Source organism: Myotis nattereri, assembly GCF_964212035.1.
Source record: "Myotis nattereri genome assembly, chromosome: 2".
NCBI lineage: Eukaryota > Metazoa > Chordata > Mammalia > Chiroptera > Vespertilionidae > Myotis > Myotis nattereri.
The window spans coordinates 50,281,099-50,295,160 of NC_138076.1; the positions used below are offsets into that span (position 1 = coordinate 50,281,099).

The following is a 14,062-nucleotide window of genomic DNA, read 5'->3' on the forward strand; positions in this document are numbered from 1 at the left end:
TATATAAAGAACTCATGCAACTCAACAGCAAACAAACATACAATCCAATTAAAATATGGAAAGAGGACCTGAACAGACACTTCTCCCAAGAAGACATACAAATGGCCAACAGATATATGAAAAGATACTCAACTTCACTGGCTATTAGGAAAATGCAAATCAAAACCACAATAACATACCACCATTTAACCTGTTAAAGTGATTATCAACAAGAAAAATAATAACAAGTATTGGAGAGGTTATGGAGAAAAAGGAACTCTCATTCACTGCTGGTGGGAATGTAAGCTGATACAGCCACTATGGAAAACAATATGGAGGTTCCTCAAAATTTTAAGAATATAGTTACTATATGACCCAGCAATCCCTCTTCTGGGTATCTACCCCCAAACTTTGAAAATATTTATTCATCAATATATATTCAACCCATGTTTATTGCAGCATTATTCATACTGGCTAAGACAAGGAAACAATGGAATTGTCCTTCAATAGATAATTGGATGAAGATGTGGCACATATATACAATGGAATACTACTCAGCCATAAGGAAAGATAAAATACTGCCATTTTTGACAATCTGGATGGATCTTTAGACTAGCATGCTAAGCAAAATAAGTCCAATGGAAAAAGTTAAAACCATATGATTTCACTCATATGAGGAATATAAAACTGAAAGCAACAAATGAACAAACAAAAACTCCTAGACATAGGCAGCAGTATGGTGGTTACTGGAGGAAAAGCAGCGTGAGAGGGAGATCGTAAAGGATATTAAATATATGCTTGAAGGAATGAGCTTTTACTTTGAGTTGTAAACACATCATGCCATATACAGATGATGTATCATAGACTTGTAAACTTGAAACCTATATAATTTGATTAATCTATGTTATCCCAATAAATTTAATAAAACTTTTTAAAAGATCCATTCCTAGTCTGTAAAATTTTAAAAAAAGATTACATATTTTGAATGTACAAGAAAATATATAAGATGAATATATACGCTAATCTTGTCCAGAAACTTTTCTTTAAATGTGAGCCAACAGTAACTTGCACTTGAACGGGACTTTTAACATCTGCTTGCAGAGCCAAAAGAGAAAAGACAGAATTTGAGAGATCATCAAGCAGTTACAAAACCCCCCACACCAAGACCGTGATCGGAAAAGCTGGAGTCATCTGACTTGCTCCTCCAGAGATTGCATGGGAAACTCAATTTAGGCTAAGGTATTGACTCAAAAGTAGTATAAATATTTAGACAGTTCAGATACTCCTTCCAGGAGAACCACAAGAATCTAGGGCTAATACTGCCTAGATAAAGAATGAATGCTTGCCTAATTTGCAGTAAAGACCCAGGCTGTCTTATCAGCAAAATTCCCATATAGAGTGTCCCATAAATTGAGAATCACACATTAGACTTTATAATTACCAACCAAAGTAGAGATGATGTGTTAGAGATGAAAACACATGTCCCTCACAGTTCCAGGAAGGCCACAGTACTGGCAACAGAGAGTAAAAGGAAATGTCATTAATTCTGCAGGGGTTTTGGTCCGTAACAAAGATACCATTTATCTAGTCAAACTCAAGGCTAACACAGGCCAAATAAACGAGGCATGTGGCCTGCGGGCCGCACGTTTGACACGCTTGAAGAGGATAAAGTCCTTCAGATCCAAAGGGGAGGCAGGGAAGGGCCTGCCATCTATAGAAGAAAGCAAGACCTAGAGGCACAGTGTATCAACCACAGTTTGACTCAAGATGATGTCTATACCCACTCAGTGCTGATACTTCCTTTTGTGGGCACACAAGTTGGGTGGTGCGGAGGGTAGTCAAGTTTGTAAGTTTCCATCTCTTACGGAAAAGAATGAATCTGTTGGGAGGTAAAGTATACATTTGGAATTAAAATGAAGCATAAAAAAGGGGGGGGGGTGCTTTTTATCTTCTAAAAACCTTCCAGGACTTTCTGTTTTTTTTTGTGGCGTGAGGAAACATGAGCAACAGAATCTCTGATGACACGCTCTACGAGGCACTGCGGGAAGTCCTGCATGGTAACTAGGGCAAGTTTTTGGAGCTACAGATCAGCTTGAAGGACTGTGACGCTCAAAAGGGCAAACATGTTTTGAGCACCATCTGGCTTCAATCTACAAATCTACTCTCTGCCCCAAGTTCTCCATATGTGTTTCGGGCATTCTAGCAACACTGTGACCTGAGGCCAAGGCCGTGGATATCCTCCACTTGGACATCAGGGACTGAAGGAACTTAACAAGAATAAGAAACTGGTCAAGAAGCTGGCCAAGAAATAGGATGCCTTTTTGGCTTTAGAGTCTCTGATCAAGCAGATCCCAGGCATCCTGGACGCAGGCCTGAATAAAGCTGGCAAATTCCCATCCTTGCTGATCCACAAGGCAAGCGTGGTGGCCAAAGTCTATGAAGTGAAATCCACAAGCAAGTTCCAGATGAAGACTGTGCCCTGTCTGGCAGTGGCTGCTGGCCACTTGAAGATGACAGATAATGAGCTTGTATACAACATCCACATAGCTTTCAATTTCCTGGTGTCATTGCTCAAAAAGAACTGGCAGAATGTACAGATTTTATACATCAAGAGCACAATGGGCAAGCTCCAGTGCCTACAATAAGGCACAGATTAATAAATAAACCATATTGCTGCTAAAAAAATAAATAAAAAATAAATAACCAAATAAAAGCATTCAAATTCCATACCCCTTACACTAGGGTAGAGTTGGAATAATTGTGTATAACTTACATATAGCTGAAAACAAATCCTATCAAAATCCTCTTCATAGATACTGGCATAGTTGACAAACAGGACAGATTTTGTAGGTCTTTGTCATAATATCATTAGTGTAATGCTTTTAAGCATAAGTCCACCAACCAATGGTAGAAATGATGAGTACCTGAACAGATTCACTACAGACACTTTTCTTTAAGTGAGAATGCTCTCTGTTTGAGAGTACAGGAGAGATAAAGAGATAATTAGGGAGAGCATCAGCTAGAGCTTGAACATAAGTTATATGTATATCATATCACTATATATTCAGTCATTACTCTCTAGGTGGTCCAGTGGCCTCATCATAGAGCTAAAACCATGATTAGTGATGATCCATGAGTCTATGTTCAGTTTGTCTCAAGATGGCAAACTTCAAGATGGCACATCCAAGAGTCAGATCTGGATTTCAGCCCAACATGAAGACTATCCAGTGCTATGTGTACTCAGACACTTAGTGACATTATGGTAACTTGATACAGCATTGTACTAGATATTCCATATTGAAAGTGGGTTTTCTCAGTGAATTATGCTTTCTTACCAGGTGACAAGTTTCATAGGCAAGGTTCTTTGGTGCCAGTAGTTTAGGTACTTGTTCTGTGACTTATGAGGGTATTGCCACTTCTTCTTGAAATTGACCAAGGCCTTAGGGAACTGGGTTGGCGCTAGTAGGATGTGCCATTTTCACTTCACAATAGAGGACATTAAAGCATCAGGGCTCTGAATTTCCTCCTGATTCAAGGCCCAGCCATCTTTAATCACTGCTCTGTGAGCAATTCCCTCAGTGGGAGTCACAATCATAATGTCCTCAATGCAAAGGGACATTTCAATACCTTCCAGCAGCTCATAGTGTGTTAAAGCATGTCTGACCCACTGATGAAATATTGCAGAATAATTCAAACAGATTTGTGAAAAGAGTGCCCAGAAATATTGCAGGCCTTACTGCATGGAAGCCAATTGATCCTGATCTTTTTCTGGAAGAACACACACAAAAAATGTTGGCAATTCTAAGGCTTCATACCAGGTACCATAATGGCAGCAGTTTGTTCAGTCCCGGAGATGACATCAGCCCTTGGCTGTGCAGTAGTTCTTTTTCTGTTTCAACTTTGATATTCCACAGAAGGGGCTCAAGTGTAAGTGATGTCCACTGTCAATGGAATAGTTTCACAGAGGGTCCCTGCCTTTATTACATATTTTCTGAGAAGACCATATTTTTTGAATACTTTTTCCCCTCTTTATGTAAGTATAGCGGGTACCTGGCAATGCACTACAAATATAATTATGGCATCTGTCAGCAGGAGTTATCAGATTGTGTCCAACTAGCAGTCTGCATGTTTGCACTAGGCCTACATAACCCAAAATGTTCATATCAAAGATAGCACTTATCAAATGACCATCAATCACAATCCATTCAAAGAATCCAGAACCCACCAAATAATTGGAGTCACCATCTCTTGGCCAAAAATAATGCCATTTCAAAATGCTGACATTCGAATTTGTTTATCAAGGTACTACCACACCCTAGGTGCTCAGATATCTGAGCTTCCATAGAAACAGCCCAGAATTGCCTTGCAAACCCATCCCCTATTTTTTGTTTGTTTGTTTCTTTGTTTTGTGTGTTTCTGGTGTACATAAGATGGAGAACATAGTAAACAATCTGGCTTGGGGTAACAGGGAAGCAGACTTTATCTCTAATCTTCAAGTTAAATGGATTCATTGCCATGTATGAAAATATTCTATACCCAGAACAAAGGCACAGTGGGGTCCATTCAGCTTTTCTTTCTGAAGGGTTAGCCCAGGTTGCCATTCCATGGTGCCCACTGCACTGAGGCCTAAAGTAGAGGTTTCTCTTTCTCTTTTTAGAATTTAGAACTTGTCAAAAGTGACGAGAAGAATGCAGCAGATGAAGATTTAAGCAAGCATACCACCCTGGATGGCCCGCTGAACTAGGTTATATTCCTGCCCTAAGAAATCACTACCAGCTTAGTGGCTTTATACAGCATTCATTCATCATCTCATAGTTTTTGTGAGTAAGGCCAGACCCAGAGTGGCTCACCTAGCTCCGCTGCTTTGGGTCTTACAAGATCCTAAAGTGCCCAGAGGGTTGCAGCTTCCAGGATTTCAGGTTGACGTGTGGATTCAGTCCCTGTGTGTTTGCTGGCAGTCGCCTGTGCATGCCTGCTCCTAGTGGTGTTAACACCGTGTCAGCAGATCCACCCATCACTTGAGAGTTACTTTGGTCCCACACAGCTTCTCCATCATCTAGGCCTGTATTTCAATTTAGCCAAATGACCTGCCATAGCCCAAGGCAGTGGGTAGGCCTAGAGAAGCCCAATATAAAAACATTTCCACTCTACAAAGCTTTAATACTGAGACTGTAGCATGGAACTCCCTCTGGTGATACGTTCTCATGCGAGCACATGTGCAGAAAATTAAGCTATTTCCTTTTACCTCCAAATCCACTCTTTTAAATGCTCCTTTGTGATGCTGAACAGGAACTCTCCAGACAGATTCTATTGATTTATTGAATGATTGATTGATTGAGGGCTTTCTGTCAGGATTTGAAGTAGCAGCAATAGACAGTGACTGGAAGAGAGGAGGAGGTGAAAGGGAGGTCACATCCTTTTTTTGTTTTGTGTTTCTGTCAGTGTTGCCATAGCAATAACCTTCCACCTTAGAAGAAGCATTTGATCCCAAGCTCCAGCTTCCTGCTGCCCTTCCAGAACCATCCTCATCACTTCCCTTCAGAGGTGCCAGCTAGTGTCCTCTCATCAACAGTCTGGGTGCCAGACAGAGGATCACAGGCCTCTCCTCCCACACTTCTGGATCTGGAGACGCCAACCTGCCTCCTTGGCTTCCCCCAGCCCTAGGGTTACCTGGAACTACTCCAGTGCGCCTTTCCTTCCTATCAATCCTCTGACATGTCTTACCAATTACCAATACAATAATGAATTGTTTAATAATTAATATGGTTCCTGTTTTTCTGATTTAATCCCCCTTAACTTGCAATAAGATGCTACTGCCGTGGCTGGAACTCCTGCTGCCTTTCACAAGCAGGGTAAGTACAGGACGTGGTGAAAAGATTTTGCCTGGCCATCCACCTAAGGTTTGTCATTCTTCATCACAACTGTGATTACTGCTTGCCTAAAGCAAATACATTTGTGTTTTTATTTTGCTTTTCCCATCACCATTTATCCACTCTATGCCCTCTTCCACCTCCACAGCCAATCATAGACTGCTGTCTATGTCCATGAGTTGTCTCTCTCTTTTTTTTTGCTCAATCTCTCTACTCCTGCCCTCCCCTCCCACCCTCCCCCTGAGCTGTGGGGTCAACCTGTTCTCTATCTATGAGTCTGTCTCAATTTTGCTTGGTAGTTCATTTTGTTTATTAAATTCTACATATAAGTAAATTATATGGTTTTGTCTTTCTCTGACTGGCCTATTTCACTTAGAATAATGTTCTCCAGGTCCATCCATGCTGTCACAAAGGGTATATTTTTCTTCTTTTTTATGGCAGAGTATAAATTTGTGTTTTAATGAGTATCATGATACCTACAAAATCAATTGCACTGCAGATTTTTGATATATCCCAGAATAACACAAAAACAATATATTTAATAAATAACAGCTTTGGTACTGTATTATAGTATCATTTTCATTATGGATAGATGAATTGGCAAATGACAAATTTATACCTCATTAAAATGGGGTCATCATCTAGGTTATTTACATAATTTAAGAGTTTTAGATGTGCATCTGTTTACTACTAATAATTTCACATTTTAAATATATTCAGATACAAAATAAATGAGGTCAAATATTTTAAAAGAAAAACAGAGCAAAGTGGTTTTGGTTTTTTTTCGGCACTCTGCAAATTTACATAAAAAAGTTGCATTTATTGCTAGAGACTTTCTTTTTCAAATCTTTTATATTCCACTAAGTAAATTGTATGCTATTACAGAAAGTAATTTATCTGTTAAAATGCCACTTACTAACATTGTCTATTTCTAAAGTAATCATACAAGTAGTTTTGAATTAAAGCACTTCCAAGGGCAATTATTAATACTGAACATTTATCCATTTGGAATGACATTTTATTTTAAAGCACTGTGTAGAATGCAAGCATGGCCTTTAAGCTATTATTAACCATGTTGTAAATTACAAGCAATAAATTTTAATTATATCATATTTATGCAAAATAAGACAATTGAATAGACATACAAATATCTTCATATTGTAAAAGAAAGTCAGTCATTTAGAGCAATCTAAATTTTTCTTTATTTCATGAGATGTTAGAAATAAGAATGGAAATTTAAATTGTTTCTTTAGCATGCAAGGAAGATTTGTAAGTAATTATAATGAGCTTGGGTGAATTGCAACTTTGAATTTTTACTCACAACAAAATAAATACTACATACATATGCATGCACACACACAAACACAGAAATAAAATTCACTTTCCTCTTCAATAATATCTCCTGTCACACATTTGATTATAAATCTCAAGAGAACTCAGTCACCCAGCACTATTATGAATAAAGAGAAGTAGAGGTTAACTTCTTACCGGCTGAGAAAAGAAACACACACACACACAAACACAGGTCTTTCACAAAGACATTCCTGTGTCTTAAAACTGAGGTGAGGCTCATTTAGCTTTTTTAAAAAAAAAAAAAAAATTACATACATTTCACAGAGAGAAAAAGCGTGTAATTGCAAGTGTTGTAAAGTAAATAAGAAAAGGAAGGTGGTGATAGAATGGGTTGAGGGGGAGTCTCTTATTTCCAAATGGGAGAATTGTTTTCCTTTTGGATTTTTCTCTTATAGTTTCAGCATCAAGGCCATGAGTTGCTTATCCAAAAGCAAAGGCTGAATGATCAGATCATCAAAGATTTTCTGATTTGTGAGTATTCAGGGAAAAGACTGTGTTTTCAATAATCTAGACTAATAAAAGGGTAATATGCTAATTAGACTGGGAGACCTTCCGGACAAAGCCAAGATGGCAGGGTCGAGGCAGAGGCGATTAGGGGTGATCAGGCCAGCAAGGGGGCAGTTGGGGCAAGCAGGTCGACAGGGGAGGTAGTTGGGGATGGTCAGGCCATCAGGTGGGGGGGGGCAGTTCGGGGGGATCAGACCAGAAGGTGGGGGTAGTTGGGTGCAATCAGGCTGGCAGGCAGAGTGGTTAGGGGCAATCAGGCAGGCAATCAGGTTAGTCGTTAGAAGCCAGTGGTCCTGGATTGTGAGAGGGATGTCCGACTGCCAGTTTAGGCCCAATCCCACAGGGGTCAAGCCTAAACCAGCAGTTGGACATCCCCAGAAGGGTCCCAGATTGGAGAGGGTGCAGCCAGGCTGAGGGACACCCTCCTCCCCCCCCCCATGTATGAATTTCGTGTACTGGGCCACTAGTTAACTAATAATTCTAATGGTAAAGTGGTCAAAGGTATGGAAATGATCTTCTGTATTCTACAGAATATTGTGTAAAGTTGCATTGTAAACATCTAACTTGGAGGGTGAAAAAGGACAGTATAAACTTAGAGAATTTCCCTAAATAACATTTAATAATTTTTCTCTCTTATAAAATAAAAGTGAAAACCATATTATCTTACTGTAAGAATCAGTTGGGCAAGACACTTTATTTTCAAGTGAGTTGGGTGCACATAACTTTATATTGGTTGGGATGATCTGTCCAGAGAAATATTGATTTATGTATTATTAAATTTTAAATCTCTAAGAAAGAGAGGTTTCTTGATCCAGAATAACTTTAGATTTCTCATTCCTTTGACTGGCCATAGAGATAATTGGACCAGTGAAAAGGAAGCCCCTAATTTATATGAAAGAGTTATGGAGTTATTTAATAAAAGGGATGATGTTTAAGGAAACAAATGCTAGGGATGATTTTAAAACAGGAGGAAAATATAATATGTTTGGTGCTTGCTTAGTTTACAAGTAGTGAATAATGGAGGTCCAGCCACAGCTAAAATGATTTCATGGTGTTTATCTCCTGCTCTCCCTAAAGCTCTCTTCTTTTGCACGTTGGGCATTTTTCCTGTACCTATTTTATTCTAAGTTCATTTCCACCTTAGGGCCTATGCACATTATGTTCCCAGCAAGTAATGGTCCCACTCACATCATTTAGCCCTTTGCTCAAATATTAGCTCCTCACCAAGGCCAACCTTGCTGACTTAGTAGCTTTTCCACCATCCCCCAACACATTGCTTGCCCTGTGTTTTCCTCCACAGCACTTATTCTGGCCAGAACCCCCATTTTAAAATTTATTTTGTCTTTTCAATTAAATTATGAGGTGTGTAATAACATAAACTTTGTATTTCTTGTTCACGGTGTACCTGGGAAATATTTCCTAGAATAGATCTAGGGAAATAAAATCACTCAAAAACAATTTGAAAGGATAGGTACAAAATATGAATCCTGAGAATTAGGGGTGGGGGAGGGCTCAGGGGGATTATAGAAGGGACCAAAATTGTTGATTTCAGTATTTTAATTATGCCCACATATAAAAACTGGGCCTTTTAAAACATCTTTCAATACCTATTGTTTTAGAGTGCTTAATATAATTGAATCATGTAGGTGAGATAAGGGAATAGAAATAAGCTTTCAGAAGCTGTTCTACCATATCCACTCTGCTCTTTGTTGAATTTTAAAGGTAGGATTATGATATTAATACTGTGGCATATGTGATCATATAATAAGAATTGTCAGTTAGTTGACCAAAATCATCTGTATTAGTTTTTAAATTGCATATGTTACTATTTAATGTTTTGATAGTCTTCTCTTTTTATTGCTAATATTTAGAATTATGTAACCTTTCCCTAAGAATTTAGAACAGTGACAGCCAAGTAATAAGTATTTCGTAAGTACTTGTCACCAGAGTGAATGAATGAACAATTTTTTTGCTAAAATAAATTCATGTTTGCACAAGACCAAAACAAATACTGACATGATGCAAATTGGTATTAGTAATAGGTTTTAAATATTTAAATAGACTAACAGTAGACAAAATAACAGAAATGTGAATGGCTGGTTGCTGCAACCTTCATGGTAGGGTTCAGGATCTGAAGGAGGGGCCGACGCAGAAATGAAAATGCTTTACTAGAAATATGAATTTAGAAGGAATGGGAGACCAGGTGGAGACCTCTTTCTTTCTTTTTTTTTTTTCTTTTTTTTAAATATATTTTATTGATTTTTTACAGAGAGGAAGGGAGAGAGATAGAGAGTTAGAAACATTGATGAGCGAGAAACATCGATCAGCTGCCTCCTGCACATCTCCCACTGGGGATGTGCCCGCAACCCAGGTACATGCCCTTGACCGGAATCGAACCCGGGACCCTTCAGTCCGCAGGCCGACGCTCTATCCACTGAGCCAAACCGGTTTCGGCGAGACCTCTTTCTTGAAGAGGCACACTAACTTCTGGCCTGGTCTGCTATTCATTTACTTGAATAAGCATTTGCCTTTAGCAACGCATATAGGCATATCAAAGGTAAAGCTTGGTAAACAGTAAAAGGATTATCAGGTTAGGGAAATGCCTTGAGCCATTGAGCCCACAGCAAGGCAATATTATGCTGATTTTCAGCCTTGCTGAATATCAAAGTCCACTGGCCTTCCAATGGTTCTTTTTGCATTAATATGCTGACTGCTGTAGACTTTAGCCTGCAGCAGTTGGTGACCTTTTTAGTTTTTATTTACATGAAAACATGTATTAGTTCAATCTGTGAGTCACTCAACCAACAAGTGTTCAATGAGCAACTACTAATAATCAAATTATCCTCTATGTACTGGCTATACAGTAGTAATCAAGAGAGAGTAAAACATATCCCAACAGAAAGACATGCATGTTTTCCAAGCTCCACTGACAGTGGTAATTCTAGATTCCTAATTCTGATTAAGGAGACACACATGTTACAATACTTTAGACCAAACGACTGTTGTTTTAATCCAACGCATTTTTAATCTCTTTTTAATTCACTTAATTCACTTATAGCTTTTAATGAAAATAGAAAACTAGGCAGTCCTTTACATTCTCTGAATTATACACATCTATCAATCCTTTAATCTGTTCCCAAATGTTGATTAATACTAGTAAGCAGCTTTAGAGAAAGACTGAAGTATATGAAAGTAGGTATAAAAGACAAAGTGTAATAAAATCCTTTTATCTGTAATTAGATGTTTAAATTCCTAATGGTGCTTCTTAGTAAAGATTTCAGAAGAAAAAGAATGCATTGTACTACTCAATATCTTAAAACGTTCTTGGAATAATTTAGAATAGAGAATGTTATTTCTTGAAGCCACATTTTAAGGTTATAGCAGCAATCAAAAAACCATCTCAGGAACAATCTGATGGTCATTGCAAAACCTCTGGCAGAGTGAATCACTGCTATAGTAAACACAATCTTGTGGTATAATTGATTAGAGAAATTGAATTAATTAAGAAAGCTGCAGGAGTTAGGTCTTTATTATGCAACATACTTTTCTTTTTCATGTTTTCTGTCACTTCTTAGACATCCTTTATAAACTGATAGGGCTATTTGAGATTAAAACATGAAATTCTCCTTTGGGGACCAATATCGTGATGACACTAATGTGTTAAACTGACTTCAGCCAGGATAAATACAAGCCTCAGCAAAATGAGGATATTTATATCTAAATGATATCAGTAGCTGCAGGAGAAGGAGAAACATCTATAAAATATTCTATCATGTGCTGTGAATTTGAATATTTAATAAGACAAGGCATAGATACAGAAAGCATCACATTTAGGTTTAACACTCTACAAAAGTGATAAGGAATTATAAATTTATTAAGTCATCTGGAGACCAGATGGGTTGAGCCCCAAATTGGCACCATCACCCAGGGGTGGGGAGTCAGAGCTTTTAAAAGACTCTAGGCAGGCTTTTTTGGCAGGGAAGTCTCTGAGTGGGTCTGGGCAGACTGGCTGGCCCCCACCATGCACTGGGCCTCTATCCTATATTATAAAGGGTAATATGCAAATTGACCCTAACAGTGGATCCTGGGAAAGTCTGGAGGGGAAAGATAATGGTCGTAACAAGAGGAATCTGATCTTAGCAAGTAGAATGTGGTCTAAGCAAATGGGAATGTCAATTGTGAAGTGTTCTAAAGGTCTGTTCCCAGGGGAGAGGGTACCAATTCAATTATTTGATCAGACCTAACAATTTATGCATGAGGTTTTGACATTATATTTTTTGCAATCATTATAGTTTTCTATAAAACCATTATTAATACAACTAAATAATACTTAGTACATGTTCAACACTTACTACTTATTAATCATGGTGCTAAGCCCTTTACATACATTATCTCAATTATCGAAGCAGGCCTGTAACAATATTTATTATCCCCCTCCTTTTTTTACATTAAGAAATGAAGGCATAGAGAGTTAAAAGTACCTGCAGGTCATCTGTCTGGTCTACTTACTGTGATCAACTCAGCATTAAAACAGTCTATGTCCACTGGTCTATGTATCCACAATTTCAGCTTTGTGCTTGTCATTGTGTCAGCTCATTCAAACAATTAAAAATTAACATGTGCAATTGATAATAACATGTGATTACATCACTGTGTTTGGCACTGGGGAAATAAAGATTAATGAGACTTAATTACTATCTTTAATTAATTCTCAGACTGGCGTAAACACACTTGTAAGCAAGTTATTATATTTGACTGTAGTGATCATAGAGGCATAGTTAAAGTGTTATATAAGCAACAAATGAACAGTATGCAACTTTCTCAGGCACAGCAGGCTTTGATAGACAAATTGTTTATGGTGAATAATTTAATATCCAGTCAATGCCCACAAACACATTAACCTGCATGGACATGTAAAAGGGGACACTGGTGGTTCCTTGCCAGATCCACTTTGGCCAAGGTATCCACCCCTAGTTCCTGCACATATTGGCTAATAGCAACACAATGCTGCCCTTTTCTCCAGTGAATTGCCCCTGTGCCTTGCCAAATGTTTTCCCCTGGAAACTATACCCACTCTGACAACACATGGCTTAGTGACACATAGGATATACATTGCCTGGCCTTCATTCAAGGGGGAGTAAATCTGTGATACAAATTGTGCTCCATAGTTTTCAGATGGCTTAAGCTAATTAGGTCCTAGTTAAGAACTCGTGCTTGCTTAGGGTTTTTTCCCCTGCTGTATCCTGTTTCATTCTCTCCCCTTTTTCTGAAAGTGTCCCTCTAAATCAGTGATGGCGAACCTTTTAAGCTCAGCGTGTCAGCATTTTGAAAAACCCTAACTTAACTCTGGTGCCATGTCACATATAGAAATTTTTTGATATTTGCAACCATAGTAAAACAAAGATGTATATTTTTGATATTTATTTCATATATTTAAATGTAATTTAACAAAGAAAAATCAATCAAAAAATTGAGTTTGCCTGTCACCTCTGACACGCGTGTCATAGGTTCACCATCACTGCAAACCATTTGGACTTTCATTTCAGTCTCTGCTTCTATATAACCCAACCAAAGCCATACCCAAACAGTACGGAGAGTTTGGATTTCAGGGTATGTTCAGGATAGTAGCAGAAGATGAAAAGGTGAGATAGTTGAATAAAGGAGGGAGGCAAGTAACAAGTACAAACTTACTTATAGGACGTGTGTGTGTGTGTGTGTGTGTGTGTGTGTGTACACACACGTGTGTGTGTTGTGTGTGATCCATAAGATTCTTGAAAGTAAGAATCTTATCTTCTTCAACCTTATAACTCTTCCTGTTATATCCCTTTAGGTTAAATTGGTCCCACATGGATCATGTGTATCACACCTGGAGCCATGTACTTTACATAGTGGAGATTATAAGAATTTTTAAATAAATGAACAAAAATGTGGGATTCTAAATGTGACAATGATCTTGTCATTTTACTTAGCAACTCTGTGTTTGACAAAATATTTTATGTAAACATTCTTTATCAATTTCCCCTGATAGTTCGAACACATTCAAGGGTAAGTGTCATAACAAACAATTATGCTATTTGGACGTGCCATTATTTGAATAGAACGTGGCAAGTATAATAGTGCATTTGTCACAAAAAGGGGAATTATCATATATAATGGAAACCTAAGAATTGTAATTTTATCAGTTCTGTCTTAATTCGGGTGTCAAACACTGTCATCAGAAACAGTCCCTTCTCTTTATCTCATGCTTCTATTCATGTTAGCTTTCTCCAGCATCAAATAAAGTGTTGCCATGTCTTAAGTTTAAATCCTCCTAAGCATCAAGCTAACAAAGCAAGGAATTTTCTATTTTAGAA

General features: G+C 38.1%; 1 protein-coding gene and 1 pseudogene across 2 annotated transcripts in view; both read left to right on the forward strand.

Moving 5' to 3' along the window:
- The first annotated feature begins 1,978 nt into the window (after nt 1-1,978).
- On the forward strand, nt 1,979-2,874 carry LOC308514124 (large ribosomal subunit protein uL1-like; annotated as a pseudogene). Its single transcript has one exon. The product of its transcript is annotated as a large ribosomal subunit protein uL1-like (transcript).
- A 230-nt stretch (nt 2,875-3,104) lies between these two features.
- LOC308513695 (uncharacterized protein) overlaps nt 3,105-14,062 on the forward strand; it is a gene marked incomplete at its 5' end in the record, with an annotated part of 75,508 nt that continues 64,550 nt past the window's right edge. The window contains 3 exons of the mRNA XM_081083868.1: nt 3,105-3,215; nt 4,637-4,688; nt 5,787-5,831. Of these exons, the coding sequence (XP_080939994.1) occupies nt 3,105-3,215; nt 4,637-4,688; nt 5,787-5,831 (208 nt within the window). The remainder of the gene's footprint in view (nt 3,216-4,636; nt 4,689-5,786; nt 5,832-14,062) is intronic.